We start from the raw sequence: 17,146 nt of genomic DNA, 5'->3' as shown, positions 1-17,146 counted from the left end.
CACCACCACCAGTATCTGGACTCTGTGGGGAGATTTAATGTGATGCCCTTTGATTACAATCTCACAGGAAAGGCCAGACGCCAAAGAATTTCTTCGAAGCTAACTGAGACACGTAACATCTGCTGCAATGAAATATACGTCTATCTCATTTACATGAAACATAAGTTTACCACACCACACATACCATCAGCTACTGAAACACACAAAGTCCCACATCTATCACTGATTGCATCTGTGTGGTGCACCTAGTTCTTGAATGTGAATGAATGTGTGCATCTCTGTTTATCTCTCTCTCTCTGCCCCTCCATGTCCGCTGGATGTACTTTAACTCTCAGGACACTGGAAGTGCAAGATTAAGACCAAAGAAATGTGTAATCGTTTCGAGTTTGCTTTGAGAATAACAAGTATGATTGCTAAAATAAATAAATAAACAAACAAACAAATAAATAAATAATGCAAGTTAGAAAGCAGAGCTGCAATTTAGACTGAAACTGTTCATTTTGAACTCATTAATATAATTATAAATGATTGATATAATTAGAGATGACGATATTTCACTCTGACATGTTGTCACCCAACATGTTCTCATCAGAATCAGAATCAGAATCAGAATCAGCTTTATTGGCCATCGTTTGTAAAAAGCAGACGAGGAATTTGGTTTTACCGATGGTTTTATTTTACTATCAGACAAATTAACTAAACTAGACATGTAATAAGGTTTCATATTATACTGCCTGCCTCTTATTCTGAAAATCCCAAGCGGATGCTGCTGTCTGCTCTTTCCGCGCGCCTTGCGTCCGTTCGGAGAGCGCGCGCTTCCCGAGCCGTAGCCGCCTGTCGCCGTTCGGGCGCACGTCGCACTTCGGATTTGCTACGATGTCAGACACGTTCAAAGCTGCGCGAGCTCATGGCTGCCACGCGCCACAATGACCACCATCAGCGCGAGCTCCTTCTCATCCCCTCCTGTAAATAGACGGGTCCCTTCACGTCACGTGGGTTCATTCCATTGCCGTGGACATGATGCGTTTGAGGTAAAATTTAAAAAAAAATAAGGTTATTGTGTTTTGTTTCTTTTGGGTTAAAATGAAAAGTGCTCCACGCATCCCTACTTGTGTTAATTTATTGCTTTACGTTTAGTAATAAAATTAGAAAAAAAAAAAAATTGATTGTATAATTTTGTTCTTAGCAGAAAAGTTGTCTGTAACGTTCACTGTCGTGGGTTGTTACGTAATGGGAGTGCGGACGCTGCTGAGCAGATGTTAGTCATGACAAATCTGAGTGCGCGGCCCTGCAGTAAACACCACAGACATGTCAGTGGATTACTTCACACTGTCAGAATAAAATTAGTCCGTTTTTAATTCAACAAGAAAAGTTTATTATTATTATTAACATCAGTATTATTATTATTATTATTATTATTATTATTATTAAGCAGCGAAGTAAACACAATTTGCTTTTCCTGAAATATGATGTCATAATGACGTAATGGTGCGTTCAATGGTGATCATACACTATGTACATAAATATTCCATTTCAAAACTTTTTTTTTTTTTGCCCCCAAGGACCAATTGAAAGCACAGTAAGCAGTAAATTACTTAATAAACATATAAAATAAATGTATTTTTATACTGTATTATAAATGTATGTTAATAGGTATTTGGACTTTGCAGTACCTGTCAGATTAAATCAGAAGTAATCGATAGTTAACTTTGAAAATGCTGTTTTGCTAGACTTGTGTTTTCATTGCACACATGTGTGTGTGTGTGTGTGCCATTTTGAAAATAACATTGATTTAAATTAAATTTAATGCTATTTGTGTGAGGTGATGCTGCTGCTATGTGACCCCAGGCTAATGAAATTTGTTTACTCGCCCCTGCAGGTTAATGTGAGCGTGTGAACGAGGTCAGAGGTCATGCTACGGAGGGAACTGGACACCCACTGCCTTTTTTCCTCCGGAGAGACATCTGACTGTGAGGTGACGTCATTTATTCGTGAGGAAATCTTTCCGTGGCGTGAAAACAGTGGTTTTGAATGACGCAGACTTGCCTTTCCTGCCAGGTGTTTGAAAGCTCTGATGCTTCTTACTTTTTCCAGTGAATCACGAGTATCTTTCAGGTCAGATCTTTTCTGTTCATCCTCTCTGTGTTTGTCTGGCTGTCTCAGATGGGGGCGAGATGCGGGGAGGAAGATCGTCTGTGTCTTTGCGAGGCCGGTCCCTGTACACTGTATTCAGAAGCACACACGCCTACGACGGTGAGTCCTCCGGCCTTCGCTCAGAGCGCCCTCATCTATAATCACGCTGCAAATGCACGTCTTTAAGTGCATGCTGACCTCTCTGCAGCTGACTGTTTAAAATCAACAGTTTAATGAAAGATTTAACAAAAGTTTCTTCTTTTTCCTTCTGCTTTCTGCACTCAGGACACACTCCTGTGTGAACACTGTGGAAAAAACAGAGTCACGATAACCAGGTACTCAGAAGGATACGGCACAGAGGTAATGTGTGTGTATGTTTCTGTGACATGAGTGTGTATCCATGCTGTGATGAGAGTTTAAGAAAGAAAATAGGATGAAATAAAGACAATGCAAAACCAAAAATGCAGATATTCTTACATTTCATAGAGATATTTCAAGTTTTGTGTGAATTAGATTTTTTTCTCAGGACACACATTTTGGTGACTGATCACTATTGCACACTTCTGATCACTCACGACTGTGTTTATGGATGCAGTATCCACGTATGAGTGCGTAGATATCAGTCCCTGTGTGTGTGTGTGTGTGTGTGTGTGTGTGTGTGTGTGAGCTAAAATCAGGCACCAGGAAGCAGCCGCCAGATTAAAAGCCTCTGAGCCCGTTAGTCATGTGCAGAGGTGTCGTCTGATTCACACACAATCATGCAAACGGTGACATGAAAATGACGCATGAGAGGAGTCGCACAGACTCAGGCGTCAGAAAGTGGCATTCGATGATTCACCAGGGCTCACGTGTTCCATCCACCGAAGTACTACAAAATAAAAGCATCCATGCAGTCAATGGGATTTTGTGATTAAAAAAAAGAAATAGATTAATCGTCTTTTTTTGCAACAGTGACTTCTATATTCATGCACTTTTGTTTTCTATCCTATCTGTATAATTTAAAGAATTTTTTTTTGTGTGACTGGATGTATGAATTGTTTCGTTCCGCTGCAGGAGGAGTGTGTGTTGTCCGACCCTCAGGGCGAGAGCGACGCCGATGCTGATATAGAGGACACAGATTGCAGGTTTGATGCACGCAAACACACCTGCATGTTTTCACACAGCATCTGTAGTCTTTCCATTTTTTTTTTTAGTTATATGACCTCCTGCCTTTGACCCTGATTGGTTCAGGCTGCAGGAGCCGGGATCTCTTCAGCGAATCAGCTCGCGGAGACGCAAACGCCCGCGAGTGGCGAGGCAAGACACCACGGAGAGCGAAGACGACGGCGGGAGGAGCTACGCGTCCAATCGCTGGAACCTTCGACTCAGTCCTGAGAGAGCGCACAGCAGGACCATACTGGAGGTAGAAATGCATCAGATGGTGATATCTCCATGGTAACAGTCTTAACTAACACAAAATGACATCAAACTTTGCAGCTGCTTTGAAATATACATTCCTGATGTTAGGAAATTCACAAAATCCATATCCAGACAGATTTAGGATGAATAGCTTGACTATGATTTAGATCAGGTTAGACTAAACTGAACTTTCAAATTCAACTTTATTTGTCCCAAAGGGGCAATTGGAAGGCACATGAAGCAGCGGTGTTGGTGCAAAAGACAGGATTGATGCACTAAAAGGAAAGTGCAGAGTGGAAAGAGCAAAAAAAAACACTCAATACACAGAAAAAAACAAAAACTAGCACCAAAAGAAACAAAAAACAGATGTGTACAAAGTAATAAATATGTAAAACTATAAAGACTTTCGGCTGCTTGCTAATCAGAATTTAATCATCTCAAATCTCGCACTTTTGCCGAGACATAACAGCAAACATTTACATTCATTTTGTGTTTTTTATTCTGTCTCCCAGGAGAGCATATCCCAGGTCAGGCCGCTGGTCATCTGCCAGCCAAACACCGAGAGGCGACAGAATCCACTGGAGACGCCCCGAGCCTCCAGATGTCTGTGGCCGCCTCCCCTCTCCTTACCCATGATCATCCTCCTCCTCTCGCTGCCCGTCTGTCTGTCCCTCATCATCATCATCGTGTCTTTCTTTTTACCGTTGACCAGCAATTGAAGAAACATTTGAGAATCCCTTCAAGCATGTGTAGTTTTTTTTTTTTGGTTTTGTTTTTTAAATCTTGATTTTTGCATCCCTCTCTCCTCATTCTATCCCAACAACACCAGTCGTAAGTGGGCGGCGGGGGGGGGGGGGGGGACTTTCAGGGCTCTGCAGGTGAAGTTCAATCATGAAAACAATACTGCTGAACTATGCAATTCCTCTTTTCCTCCGCTGTTACAGAGCATCGGTTTCCTCTGCACTGCCGTCACCTTCCGGGTCCGCTTCCTGTTCCCCTCCAGGAGGACCCGGACCGCTAAATTAGAGCACGACCTAATTTTAAAAGCAATAGCAGGAGAGATCTGATACATCCCACATGTGATCCACTGCACATCTGTTGGTCTGATGAAGATTAAATGTCTTACTTCACTCATGGCAGACTTTCTCCTCTCCCTCTTTCTTCTCCCTCGCCGCTCGTGTGTGTTTGTTTTTTAGTGAATTAGACCTCAAATGAAGTGGAAATCAACTATTTTAAACACAGTCTTACAGCTGAAACATGTCCTGTTAAATACTTTTTATCTTGTGTGTGTATATTTATGAATTATTTAAGCCAGACAATCGGTTGCGATGCTCATGCGGAAATCATTAGGAAGAAGCCATTTTAAGGTCCTGTTGTTTTAGGGTGTTTTTAAATGTCATTTTCACACTGCAGTGGAGTTGCTTGGATTCCCATAAATGCTGTAAAGAGATTTAAAACGAACATCAGGTTTCACCGTCTTGATTCGTGTCGAATAACTTCTACCTTCCAGTCTTAAATGTGACGTTTTATTTATGTATGTTGATCTCTGTGTTTCATGGAGCCATGAAAGTTCAATAAACCTAGATTGTATTTTGACAAAAACTGGCTTTTTTTTTGGGTTTTTTATTTTATTCCTTCAAAACATGAAGAATGTTCTCCGTGAAAGCAGATAAGCCTCATGTCCCAGCAGTGTTTGCTCCTATTGAAGAAGGGCTTTATGGGATGGAGGGAGGGGAGGAGTGTGTCCCATAACGAGGCCGGCACACTTCACTCCTCCTCTTGATGCCTGTGTTGCCATGGCAACAATCAGGCCAGCAGAGAAAAGAGTTTCAGAAGTGGATTGTGAGCTGCTGCTTATTAGTCAAGGTGATAAAGTGATTAAAGTGTGGTCTATAGATGCTGCCTTTATCTTCAAATATCCAGTGTATTTATTTGTTGGTTGTGTGGAGTCATGGGTGAAGCAAAAGCAGTCCTAGAGTACCCTTTATTGGTAAATGTATTAATTACAAGCAGGTTAAATGTCCTCACAAACATTTAAATCACGACGCGATGGTCTGACCTCGACAAATTCAAGTTTCAGTGTAGCCAACTTCTGTTTCTACGTGGGGTTGAATAATAATAATCTGACTCACTTGTCTCTGTTTAATCCCCTCTTTATGAACTGTATGCGTGGTAGCCTAAATATGTGTGTGTGTGTGTGTGTGTGTGTGTGTGTGTGTGTGTGTGTATGCATGTGTGTTAAGTGAAAGTGTTTTGATTTTCACCTCCTCCAGTCAACCATATGTTGATGAAATGAAAGGAAAGTTAAGTAGGAAGATGACATTGTTATGGTGAACAATTAACAATAATTGAAACTAGTTGTGGGGAAATGTTGGTGAAGTCTTAGCAAGAGATCGGAAAAGACTTGAAAAGCAAACAGTTGTGGATTCCTAGACGGTTGATGCAACCCAAGCCGGTCGCCGTCATCACACTGTGATAAGACAAAGAGACAGCAAATATGTGAGGTGCCATTATCGGCTGCAAGAGTCTGACAGGTGTACGTGGTGTTGTTTTAGCGCTGCCTTGGCCTTCTTTCTTCCCCTTGTGTCTCCCAATCCTTGACCCAGATTCCTTTTCTTTGGCGGTGGAGGAGCAATGTGACCCTCCAGGCATTTAATACGTATCCCAGAGTCATATGTTGCAAGATAAAGATGCCAAGTGCCCCTCGAGATGTCTTGGTTCATGGAGTTTGATGGGCAGACATCCAACAGCCTTCATGTCTAAGTCATGCCCGTGTTTACTACTATCTTTGATCCAATGGTATGGTAGAGATGTCAGAGCTATGTAAGTTATTGTTCCGGGAAACAAGAAAATGTTGTATTAATTGTGTTTATTTCTTCAACCCATCGACCGAATCTCCTGGGTCTCAAACTGACGGCCCAAATAGTCTAGAATTTCCATTACCTCATGACATTTTGGACCGTAAATAGCATCGGGTTTGGTTGTGAGAGTTTATACTGCTCTTAAATCTTAACATCCGAGAGGAGAGGCAGGAGAGGTTCACGTATGTCTGCAGACAGGAGAGGAGACAAAGCCTCTCTGAGCACAGCAACATCTCCAAGAGTGGATTATTATTGGATATACATCATTTCATCTCAACAATTTTTTTGCGAAAAAAGTCACCCATCAATCCGTAAGTTATCTAAATGTTTTGAGGGTTTAAAGGGACTATTACAGATTGATACTGGAGACTATGGCAGTTTCTGATCCAGGCTTTAAGCAATGGGAGGATTGGAAGAGAGAGATGGAGGAGACCAGGAGGAGCAGATGGAGGGAGAGGGTGACTCATTGGGCTGAAGGACAGGTTAGTGATGATTATGAAGAAGAGGAGTCTACAGACAGTTTGGAAGAAGAGGGTGAAGACAAGGTAGAAACTGAAGCAACTGAGATGGGAGAAGGAGAAGAAGATGAAGAGATAAACGTAAGGGAAGCACAGGAGATAGATAGTGGAGAAGGTGAGAGGGTTGAGGAGATCAAAAAGGGAGATGAGACAGAGATTGAGGAAGAGGAGGAAGACAAGCAGGGTCAGGAGAACAAAATAGTGGAAGATGAGCGAGAGAATGATATAAAGGAGGCTACAGAAATAACTGATGAGGAACAAAAGGTGTTAAATGAAGAAGTGGGAGAGAAAAAGGATTTAGAGAATGAGGTAAAAATAAAAGTGAAAGACGAGGGGGTGATGGATGAAGTAGAGGAAGAGGATGCAGACGATGAGAGGGAGGAAATCAGTGAACAAAAGGAAGACACTGAAGCAGATACTATGGGGAAGGAAGAGGAGGAGGAAGAGATGAAGGAAGAGGAAGAAGAGCAGACTATGAGGGGCATTAAGGGGAATGAGGAAATACATAATGAGAGAAAAGAAACAGATGAGCTGAAGGAAGAGGAGGAAAAAGAAACAGAAAGAGTGAAAAACAAAACCGAAAAGGATGATGAAAAGGAAGACAGTGATATGGTAGAAGCTAGTGAAATGGATGATGCACAAGTAAATCGAGAACATGAGGTAGAGAAGAAAAATGAACAAGATGAGCATGAAGAACAGGAGAAACCTGGAAGGTACTGGCAGGCAATGCATGTCAGAGAACAGCTGAGAAGATCTGATGATGAAAACATCTGGCAAAATCAAGGAGGTGCAAGGCAAGAAGATAAATCTGACAACAAGGAAGAGGCCATGCCAGATTTAGTGGAATTACATGATGAAAATTCTGAGTTGATGAGATCTGAGGATGAATTCTCCAACTGTGAAATAGTGAATGAAGAAAAAGATGATAAGGAACAATTCCACCACTTCACAGGACAGGAAAATCCCTGTGAGGGAGACTCTTGGACAACTCAAGATGAGCTTCAAGATGTAGAGGAAGACTCTACAGATGATGAGGAAGCAGACGACGTAGATGATTATGGTGAAAATGTGTTGAAGATTTACTGCAAAGAGGATTTTCTCACAGACTTGTTCACTACCTTGAAGAGGTTCAGGGACTCCTCTGTTCTTACTGATCTTACCTTGAGCACTGACGATGGGACGGTCTTTCATGTACACTCTCTTGTCATGGCCGCTGTCAGCTTTCGTGTTCGGGAAAGTATGGGTATAGAAAACGGTAGTGTCGATGAAAGAAAGCATGGAGGGGTCAACAAGTGGTCAATATCTCTGGGTCCAGAGGTGGATCGTGTTGGATTAGAGGCAGTTGTAGAGTTTGCCTACACAGGTCTCATGACATGCTTGAGTACAGACACCCTGCACCAGATTAAAGCTGCAGCCGAGACCCTACGTGCGCCCAGAGTGTTGGAACACTGTGCGATAAAAGAGGACAATCCCACAAAAACTGGATGGCAAAAGACGGAGGACAGAAAAACAGCTGAAAAAGAAATGGTGACCAGTTTCCAGGCAATTAAACAACTGTGGACAGACAGAGTGGGCTGTGATGTCACCCTAGAAGCAATCGGAGGGTCGCTTCAAGGTAAGATTATCAATGAGCTGCCATAACCCTTTAATATGTGTAAAAATGGTCAATAACCATCCTTTCTTTCAGTCCACAGAGTCATCCTGGCTGTTTGGAGTGACTACTTCCATAGCATGTTCACCTTAGGGATGAAGGAGTCCCATCAGCCCAGTGTGACCCTTCCCTTCCTTTTGGCATCAGAGCTGGAGGTTCTGATTGACTGCTCCTACAGCGGGCTTCTCCCCCTCAGCTGGAAGTGTGTCTTTGAGATCAGCAGTACCTCTCTTCAGCTTCAGTTTGGAAGCGTCCTTTCTTTATGCTTGAAGTTCTTGCAGCAAGAAATAAATCCTCTCTCCTGCCTGGACGTGGCGTCCTTTGCCGAAGCTTACGAGATGACACAGCTTCTCGAAGTGGCGGACGACTTTGTTTTGCGCCAATTCCAAAAGGTAGCGTGTACCTCAAAGTTCACAGACCTGCCTGCTGAGAAGATCCTGAGGTACCTGAACAGTCACTCATTATGTGTTTCATCTGAGTTGGTTGTGTTCAAAGCGGTGGTGGCATGGATCCAAGCAAAGCCTAAGAAAAGGATGGAGCTCGCTAAAGAGCTCATGAAAACCATCCACTTCCCTCTGATGACATTCAAGGAATTCAAAGAGGTTCAATCTCAGAACATATTGTCTGATCTCCACCTGACTGAGCTTTTTCAAGAAATTTTTGATGATTTCTGTGCCAATGAGACGGCGCCACAGAATCAGTGTCGTATATATTTGCCCAAAGAGAGTCTGGTCTTGATTGGAGGTGACCAGACCTCTGAAGATCTGAGTAGTCGCAGCATCAGCAGAGAACTCTGGTTTGGGAATTCCTTAAGAAACCATACAGGCATCAAAAAAGCAATGGAGTGGAGACAGTTGGGGGAAATGCCAGACACCCCGAGGTTTGGTCATGAGGTGGCTGTGCTAAAAGGACAACTATACGTGTTTGGAGGCAAGAAATACTATGGCACCAACGACACTCTGAATTCAGTTTACAGGTGACAGAGAGTAAAATCACATCAATCTAAGGTATGTTTCAACTCCTCTAACTCAAATGTTCTCATTTTACCACATGTGCAGGTATGACCCCCTTCAGAACATCTGGGAGAGTCTGGCTCCGATGCAGGAAAGGAGATGTTATTTCTCTGTGGTTGTGCTTGATGGAAAGATATACGCCATCGGTGGATTATGTGATCCAGATTACACAGAGACTGTGGAGCAATACTGCCCCATAACAAACTCCTGGAGGTACCTTTTATTTATATTGTACTTTTCTTATTCATTTATTCTATAAAAGCATATCTTATCGCATCTTTGGTATCTCAAATCTCATTATCACCAGAATAGCAACATCTAATTGTACTCATAAAGGTTTAATTGCAATAATTGTGCGATGACAGACTGAATGAAATTTGCATTTGAGATATTAAAACATAACTTTTGCCCTTCTAGATATACATCTCCCATATATCTGCCTCAGCGAGCCCACGCAGCCAGAGTTCTACAAGGAAAGATCTTTGTCTCCGGAGGGCAGATCAGTGACACCCATTGCCTTTCCTCCATGTTTCAGTATCACCCAGAAACAGGAAGTGCTTACTTGGCAGACATGGCTAAACCTCGCGCCAATCATTGCATGGAGATTCTGGGGGAATGTCTTTATGTAGCCGGCGGAGTAACCATGGGTCACATCATTAATATCCTGGACCTGCTGTCTTGCGAGGTGTACAATCCGGTGACTAATTGCTGGAGCGCTTTCCCGTCTCTGCCGGTGCCACATGTAGGAGCAGGAAGTACAGTTTTGGAGGGAAAATTTTATGTGCTTGGTGGATACAGCCATGAGGAGTACAGCGATACGACGATGATCCATCGTTACGATCCCCACACGCAGAGATGGGAGAACATGGGCAAGACTCCTGGACCCAACAACGATATACGAGCAACTCTGCTCTGTTTACCAACACATTTCCGATTGTGAGACGAGCAACTGCTGCTAAGTTCATTCATTCATTCATTCATTCATTCATTCATTCATTCATTCATTCATTCATTCATTCATTCATTCATTCATTCATTCATCCGTTCATTCATCCGTTCATTCATTCATTCATTCATTCATGTTCTTGAAGACAAGATCATCTTGTTTTCCCCTGCTCATCCAACATACGGGTCACAGGTTGGGCTGGAGCCTTTCCCAGCTGGCTACGGGTGAGAGGCGGGGTACACCCCGTATGGAACGCCAGCTCATCACTGGCTGCTAATTTTCGTGATGGCAAATTTCAGCATTCTTTTTACCAGTTCATTGTTGGGGGGGTTTTTTAATAGTAGAAGTATAGCAAACCATGATTCAGGTGACTTTTTCTTATAAGGTAGATATGAACGAAAACATTAAGCATGTCAAATGTAGGATTTATATTTAATGTTGTATATTTTTTGTGTGTTTAAGAGGTGCTTTTTCCAATTATTTTGTGATGATACGATTTTAAATAGTAAAACAAAGACAGCGCATGTTCATACACTTTAGCAAAGTCATTGAAACATTCAGCTGTGAATACAGAAGGGAGAATTTCTATTACTAATAATATAGCAATATGACATATGTTTTATCAAATGTAATAAATATCATCTCATACATGGACACATGATATGAAACTTCATTCTTGATAGACTTTTTCTTTTTCCATGATGTAAATGGTGTTCAATTCAGTTTTATGTGTGCAGCACTAGATCGTAACAGAAAGTTATATCAAGGAAAAACTTAAGAGAGAAGGAGCAGACAGAACAGAATGCAATTATTTATCCATGCAGTGTTTCATATTGTATGGACGAAGCTGCTGCTGAAGCTTCTAATTACAGAGCTGCTATACAGGATGTACTTACACTACCAATGCTGATGTTAGCAGTGATGGTTAGGCTAATGATGTGCAACAGGGAGCTAAAGTCACAGATCATACTGTATGTACTGTATTTATTATTAGATGACCTGCTTGTCTGACAGCCTGTGAACAGTATGTTCAGCATGTTTTGTGTTAAATTATATGGAGTAAACGCTTCAAATAAAACTGATGGTAGAAATACTACAAGTTGCATTACTTTACACATGTTTATGTTTAATGGAATTAATCTATTAATGGTTAGGATGTCTCAGAAAATACCTTTTTCACTTTGTATTTTACAGTAAAAAGTATATATAGATAACTAAAACTAATATAAAGTTCATGACGGTATTCTTGTCCCTTTACTGGTCAAAATTACATTCAGTAATTTACTGTACATTTGCAGTATCCTAACTATCACTGAATATGAAGTATATATTTTATATTAATGATAAATAGTTTATATTTCTGTAACACTGCCAGCCTGCTGAAACGATAATTTATTTTTAGCGCACCTTTCTGGTCTGACTGAGCACTGAGAGCTATACACACCACCAGCTATTATTTACACACACAGAGCCAACGTGCCACCTGCTCAGAACCATTCACACAATCACTCACACACGTGTTGACACGTGTCATGGACACACAGATGGATCCGTGTGAGCGGCTGTTGATGGGCCTGAAGCAGAGTTCTCTCACTTTTCAAAGCTGATTTTCCTTTCCAATCTTCCATTGATGTTGAATTTGAAGTTTAAACTTCAAACTTGAAGTTTGAAACTGATTAAAATTAAAGACTCTAGCTTTTAATCATATGTGAACATAACAGAAATGTTAAACATTTTATGCAACATTTATACTAAAATATTTGTTTAAAATATCAAAGACAAAGTAAGGTCCGAAAAGGTCCATTATTCAATAACTCATAATAAATTTGGATATTAATGAATGAATGACTTTCTAAAAGTAGCAAATTTAGAGGGTTTTTTTGTTTCTACATGCTAGAATTAAAGGAAAGATTGGTATTATATCTTCTACCTTTATTTTATGTTGCATTTTTGTTGGTTTTGTCAGCAACAGTCAATAAATTTGATATCCTGGATGAAGAAAAGGTTGCAGACGTGTATTTAACCTGTCCAGTTCTTTCACGCTGATTGATGATTGCATAGTTTGCCCCTAACCCTCATTTATCCTGTCTGAGTCTTTTCATTGCTAAAAATAATCTCACCAGAAGAGGCTGAGTAGCTTCAGGCAAAATGTCACAACAATAGCCTGCTAGCTTGTCAGCTGTGATGAAAATAAAACAACCATCTGCATGTTAATTATTATACTGATCTTTTCGCAATTAATCCATTGACAGTATTGTGACTTTGTCTTTCTTCTCCAACACTGCATGCTTGAGTCTCTCTCTAGAAATAGATCATTTATCATCCACTTTCCCCTCATCTTTGTTCCTCAAAGACCTGTTCTTGTCCTCCTCTTGTTCCGTTTCATTTGTTTTTATATTTATATAAATTATATATTTTTTATGAGTGTTGTAAAGGGCATCACTTTTGCTCACATCTGGAATCTTGGACTTCACATTAGGTTTCTGTTTATTTCATATGAGTTTTAATTTTGTGTTTTCATCTTTTTAATAAGTTTAGTTTTAATATAAAACATATAAAACATTATTAGTTACGTTGTGATTTCCTGACAGGAGATAAACGATCATTCCGTTTGTTTCTTATGATTTAATCTGAATGGTATTTTTGCAGATGTTTATTATTTCAAATCAAATCAAAAATACTTTAATAATCCCAAAGGAAATTGAGGTATCCAGGAACACAATTTTGGATGTACAGTTGCTGCATTTTTATTAAGTTAATGAAAAAAAGGTGTATTATTTCTCATTTTCATCTTGATATGTTATCTTGAAGCTGTTGGGCTGGTTGGTTCTTAATTTCCTTTGCGATAAATAAAGTACAGGAAATCCTGAATCTACGAACACACCATTGGGCCGAGAAGCTGATTGTTTGTAAGTCCTTATTTACTACATTTCACTCTAAATTTTCACTCTATCTATCTATATATATATATCTATTTGACATTAAACCATGCAAAGTTTTTTGGTCAGACAGCAGAGGGCGCTGGTGGTGACACTTCATTTTTCATAGAGGAATTATCTAAAATTAATTTCTTCATGAATACATCATTATTGATTGGCAAATCTTTAAATGAGACACTGCTTTTTACTGAAAAGACTGTGGCCAGTGTCACAGCAAGGAAGCGCGGAAGACACGACGAGGTTGAAATTTCAGTTCTACAGAAAACCACAGAAAAATAGACTGAAATTATTTTGTGCTTTACATTAAGTTGTAGTAGTATACTTTATGTATAGAGATAAACATATTTCTATAACTATTATTAGCCATTTATGAACAACAAACAAACAAACAAACAAGATATTGCACCAAAACAGGTTTGCCAAATTCTCCAGTCATTATAGTCTTCTGTGTTTGGGTAACTGGAGCAGACAGGCCCGTATGTCAGTAACAGGCCCTGGAACTTTTCCCATGTTCTGCCATCGTTGTGTGCTGGGATCAAACCGGTGCACCAGTCCAGACTCACTGTAGTCGTCTTGGCAGTACCCCCCCAGTATGTAGATCTTCTCCTCCAGGACAGCTGAGGCAGCGCCCACATGGGGTACAGACAGCGACGAAAAGGCAGTCCAGGAATCCACCACAGGATCATACATCTCGCAGGCTGGTTGATCCGTATAGAACTTCCTCAGGTTACACACACCGCCGGCGACGTAAAGGCGGCCTTTCAGGGCCTCCATGCAGTGCTGGGCTCGGTCGTTGGCCATGTCTGCCAGGTACGTGATCCCTCTCTCTGGATGGTACAGGAACAGGGAAACCAGACACTCATACTTACAGTTATACCCACCAGAGATGAAGATTCCTTTATCTATGACAGACACAGCATGGCCACTCAGAGCCTGATCCAAGGGATGGACAAAGCTGGGAAAAACATATCAAACAAATAAATCTGTAGCCGAGTTTTCAATCGAAACTAGCCTGGATAAAAAGTAAACATCTGTCCTGTTACCTCCCCAAAAGACAGAGCAACAGTTTCACAGCAATTACAATCCAACAACTGCTGGTCAGTCTTTGGTAATCTTACCTCCAGGAGTCAGTATCTGGGTAGTACATCTCAACGCTGTCAATGTTGGTGTTAATCTCTTTATCTCCACCTATGGCGTAAAGATGCCCTTCATGCACCGTCAGAGAGAAGTTACTTCTGAACTCCATCATGTCAGCCAGTGTTTTCCAGCTGTCCTGAACGGGATCATAACTGCGACAATGGTAAAAAGGGAAAGAGAGATTCAATGGCCATACATCTTTGTGACAAAAACCAAATATCTGTGTCCTGTTGCTCTCAAATTTTTTACCTGTGAACAGATTTCATGATGTCGTCTTTAGTGTAGAAGTGACACCCCCCTGCCACATATAATCGTCCTGCTATTGTTGCTACTGCGTGCCTGAACTTTGGCTTGTCTGGCATCTCGCCTAACTTCCTCCACTCTATCACCTTCACCAAACCTGTGCCACTGCGTAGGGAGTTCGCAAACCACAGTTCCCTGCTCGCAATGCGCTGACTCTCTTCTTGGTTCAGCTGATCTCCCCCAACCAAAACCAGAGCATCTTTGGGATGCCGGACCCGGCACTGATCCTGAGTTTCTGGGATGCTGAAGCCAAATTCCTTCAAAGCTGATACATAAAGTTGTACATCCTTGTTTCCTAAGCACTCCATGCGTAAGTTAATTGCCCTTACCTCCCTGAATTCTCTAAAAGTCATGAGCGGGAACCGTACTCCAGTCATCAACTGACCAGCCTGACCCAGTCGCTCCATGGGATCTGCCTCAACCCAAGACGATACCGCTCGAAACACCGCCAACTCTGATGGTACGCACAGACCATCAGATTGGAGGATCTCTAAAAGCTTCTCTGCAGGTAAATCCTGAAACTTTGCTGTTGCTGACACCTCCCAGAAGTTCCTCAGTACAAAGTCTTTGGCTTCCTCAAGGAGCTCGGACATCCCATAGGCTTCAGCAAATGATGTGACATCCAGACAAGAATTTGGCTCCATTTCTTGTCTCATGAAGTCAAGGCAAAGCGAGAGGGCAGGCTGGAACTGAAGCTGGAGGGCCATGCAAGCGATCTCAAAGACACAATCCCAGTTAAGTAGGAGGATCCCGCTGTATGAACAGTTAATCAAAACCTCTAATTCAGAAGCTAACAGGAAGGGAATAGCCACACGGTTCTGGTGAGATTCTCTCATGCCACAGGTGAACATGCCACGGAAGTAGTCACTGCTCGCTGCCAGCATGACTCTGTGAACTTAAGATGGACAAAAGAAGAGTTCAAACTTCGATGACTGTAAAACTGTAATCACATTATATCAAACATTGTGATAAAAGGAATGATGTTATATCTCCTCACCATGAAAGGAAGTCTCGTTCACATCCAAAATCACATCACACCCTACTTTTTCTGCCCATAGACATTTCAGGGACTGAAGATTGCGCTTCATTTGCTCCAAAGTAGGAGTGTTTCGCACTTTGTTCTTTGAACTGTCAACTTCCTTTGTCTTGCGGCAGAGATCTAGCAATCCAGGGACTCCCAATGCTTGAGCTGCATCCTCAACAAGGCATATATTCTCTTTGTTCAAAGACAATACATCTCCAGTGTAGGCAAACTCCACAACTGCCTGTAGTCCAATGTGATCAACCTCAGGACCAACAGAGACCAACTTTCTTTGGATGCCTCCATCCTTATAATTAAATAACCCTTCTCTACCTTCACCCTCCAGTCTCTGCTGAATGAAAGAGCTGACAGAAGCTAAGACAACTGAATGTACCTGAAAGCTTTTGTCATTATTAGTGGTCAGAGTCAGGTCTGTGAGAAGAAGTGAATCCTGAAATTCCTTCAGTCTCAGGAACAACTCTTCGGGATACGTTTCCCTGTAGTATGTATAAATACGTTCCTCAAATGCCTCTTTCTCCATATGTTCCCCAATTTCCTGCTGAGCAGTTCCACTCATCTTGACCTCTGACCCCTCTTTCTTACCCCTGTCACTCAACAGTCCCATCCTGGAGTCATTGTAAGCCACGATCCTCTTCAGCTCACGGTCATCCTGCTCTAATCCATCTTCTTCACCGTCTTCAATCACTCTTTTCCGCCTCTCCTTCTCTCTCCTCCATCGCTCTTCCCATTCTGAAGGCAGGTAATGCCTGGGATACTCCATGACTGTGATGAAGAAGAACTCTCACTGCAAAGTAAGTACATCAACTTTTTTGTGGTTGTTGACGTTCAGAATCAACCGAATTTTCCTGATAATTGCTTTTCTCTGACTTCATGGATGTCTCTCAACACTTCGATTCCCGTCTCCCTCAAACTCAACTTCCTTCAGTGCATAAAGAAGAAGCTATTAATAACAACCGAGTTAGTCAGATTCAGTTTCAGTTCAGTCCTGGCACACACTTCACATCATAGGAGCAAAATAAGGGGATTGGGATTTTATTGCATGGTCAACAAAAAGCCAGGTGGAATGCCCACTGTTGATCCCATTCAAAGCTGACCTTGACTAACAGATCCCAGATAAATTGCTATTAATAGCTGTGAAGTAGCCGGATGCTCATGCCATAGTTTCTGTAGTGCTTCCACAATATATTTAGACCTCTAAACATAAA

The 17,146-nt window shown here is 41.5% G+C and overlaps 3 protein-coding genes across 4 annotated transcripts; 2 read left to right on the top strand and 1 right to left on the bottom strand.

Annotated features, from left to right (window-relative positions):
* Nucleotides 1–795: 795 nt before the first annotated feature.
* On the top strand, nucleotides 796–5,125 carry si:ch211-63p21.1 (uncharacterized). 2 transcript variants are annotated; one of them, XM_068308143.1, is made up of 7 exons: nucleotides 796–1,031; nucleotides 1,880–1,975; nucleotides 2,164–2,253; nucleotides 2,419–2,493; nucleotides 3,187–3,257; nucleotides 3,364–3,535; nucleotides 4,044–5,125. In XM_068308143.1, the coding sequence occupies exons 2-7, from the start codon at nucleotides 1,913–1,915 to the stop codon at nucleotides 4,248–4,250; spliced, it is 678 nt and encodes a 225-aa protein (XP_068164244.1). In that variant the 5' UTR covers nucleotides 796–1,031; nucleotides 1,880–1,912; the 3' UTR covers nucleotides 4,251–5,125. The 2 variants fall into 2 exon arrangements, with proteins under 2 accessions (XP_068164244.1, XP_068164245.1); XM_068308144.1 differs by having other exon boundaries at nucleotides 3,364–3,567; nucleotides 4,044–4,182.
* A 1,419-nt stretch (nucleotides 5,126–6,544) lies between these two features.
* Nucleotides 6,545–11,613, top strand: LOC137590841 (kelch-like protein 9). The gene is made up of 4 exons (XM_068308641.1): nucleotides 6,545–8,525; nucleotides 8,598–9,537; nucleotides 9,620–9,787; nucleotides 9,992–11,613. Exons 1-4 carry the CDS (start codon nucleotides 6,764–6,766, stop codon nucleotides 10,512–10,514), a joined length of 3,393 nt encoding a protein of 1,130 aa, XP_068164742.1. The 5' UTR covers nucleotides 6,545–6,763; the 3' UTR covers nucleotides 10,515–11,613.
* Nucleotides 11,614–11,738: 125 nt separating this feature from the next.
* si:ch211-63p21.8 (kelch-like protein 33) lies at nucleotides 11,739–16,846 on the bottom strand. The gene is made up of 4 exons (XM_068308642.1): nucleotides 15,897–16,846; nucleotides 14,846–15,794; nucleotides 14,578–14,748; nucleotides 11,739–14,414 (listed from the first exon to the last, which is right to left on the bottom strand). The coding sequence occupies exons 1-4, from the start codon at nucleotides 16,699–16,701 to the stop codon at nucleotides 13,895–13,897; spliced, it is 2,445 nt and encodes an 814-aa protein (XP_068164743.1). The 5' UTR covers nucleotides 16,702–16,846; the 3' UTR covers nucleotides 11,739–13,894.
* Nucleotides 16,847–17,146: the final 300 nt, after the last annotated feature.

Source organism: Antennarius striatus, chromosome 23, assembly GCF_040054535.1.
Source record: "Antennarius striatus isolate MH-2024 chromosome 23, ASM4005453v1, whole genome shotgun sequence".
In the NCBI taxonomy this organism is placed as follows: Eukaryota; Metazoa; Chordata; class Actinopteri; order Lophiiformes; family Antennariidae; genus Antennarius; species Antennarius striatus.
This window is presented reverse-complemented; position numbering and strand designations above follow the sequence as displayed.

Coding starts and splice junctions, on each gene's coding strand:
- si:ch211-63p21.1 (XM_068308143.1), top strand. CDS start 1,913: ATGCTACGGAGGGAACTGGACACCCACTGCCTTTTTTCCTCCGGAGAG. Junction 2,494..3,186: donor CAGAAGGATACGGCACAGAG/GTAATGTGTGTG, acceptor GTTCCGCTGCAG/GAGGAGTGTGTGTTGTCCGA. Junction 3,258..3,363: donor ATAGAGGACACAGATTGCAG/GTTTGATGCACG, acceptor TGATTGGTTCAG/GCTGCAGGAGCCGGGATCTC.
- LOC137590841 (XM_068308641.1), top strand. CDS start 6,764: ATGGCAGTTTCTGATCCAGGCTTTAAGCAATGGGAGGATTGGAAGAGA. Junction 8,526..8,597: donor AATCGGAGGGTCGCTTCAAG/GTAAGATTATCA, acceptor CCTTTCTTTCAG/TCCACAGAGTCATCCTGGCT. Junction 9,538..9,619: donor ACTCTGAATTCAGTTTACAG/GTGACAGAGAGT, acceptor CCACATGTGCAG/GTATGACCCCCTTCAGAACA.
- si:ch211-63p21.8 (XM_068308642.1), bottom strand. CDS start 16,701: ATGGAGTATCCCAGGCATTACCTGCCTTCAGAATGGGAAGAGCGATGG. Junction 14,749..14,845: donor ATCATGAAATCTGTTCACAG/GTAAAAAATTTG, acceptor CCATTGTCGCAG/TTATGATCCCGTTCAGGACA. Junction 14,415..14,577: donor CCAGATACTGACTCCTGGAG/GTAAGATTACCA, acceptor TGTTTTTCCCAG/CTTTGTCCATCCCTTGGATC.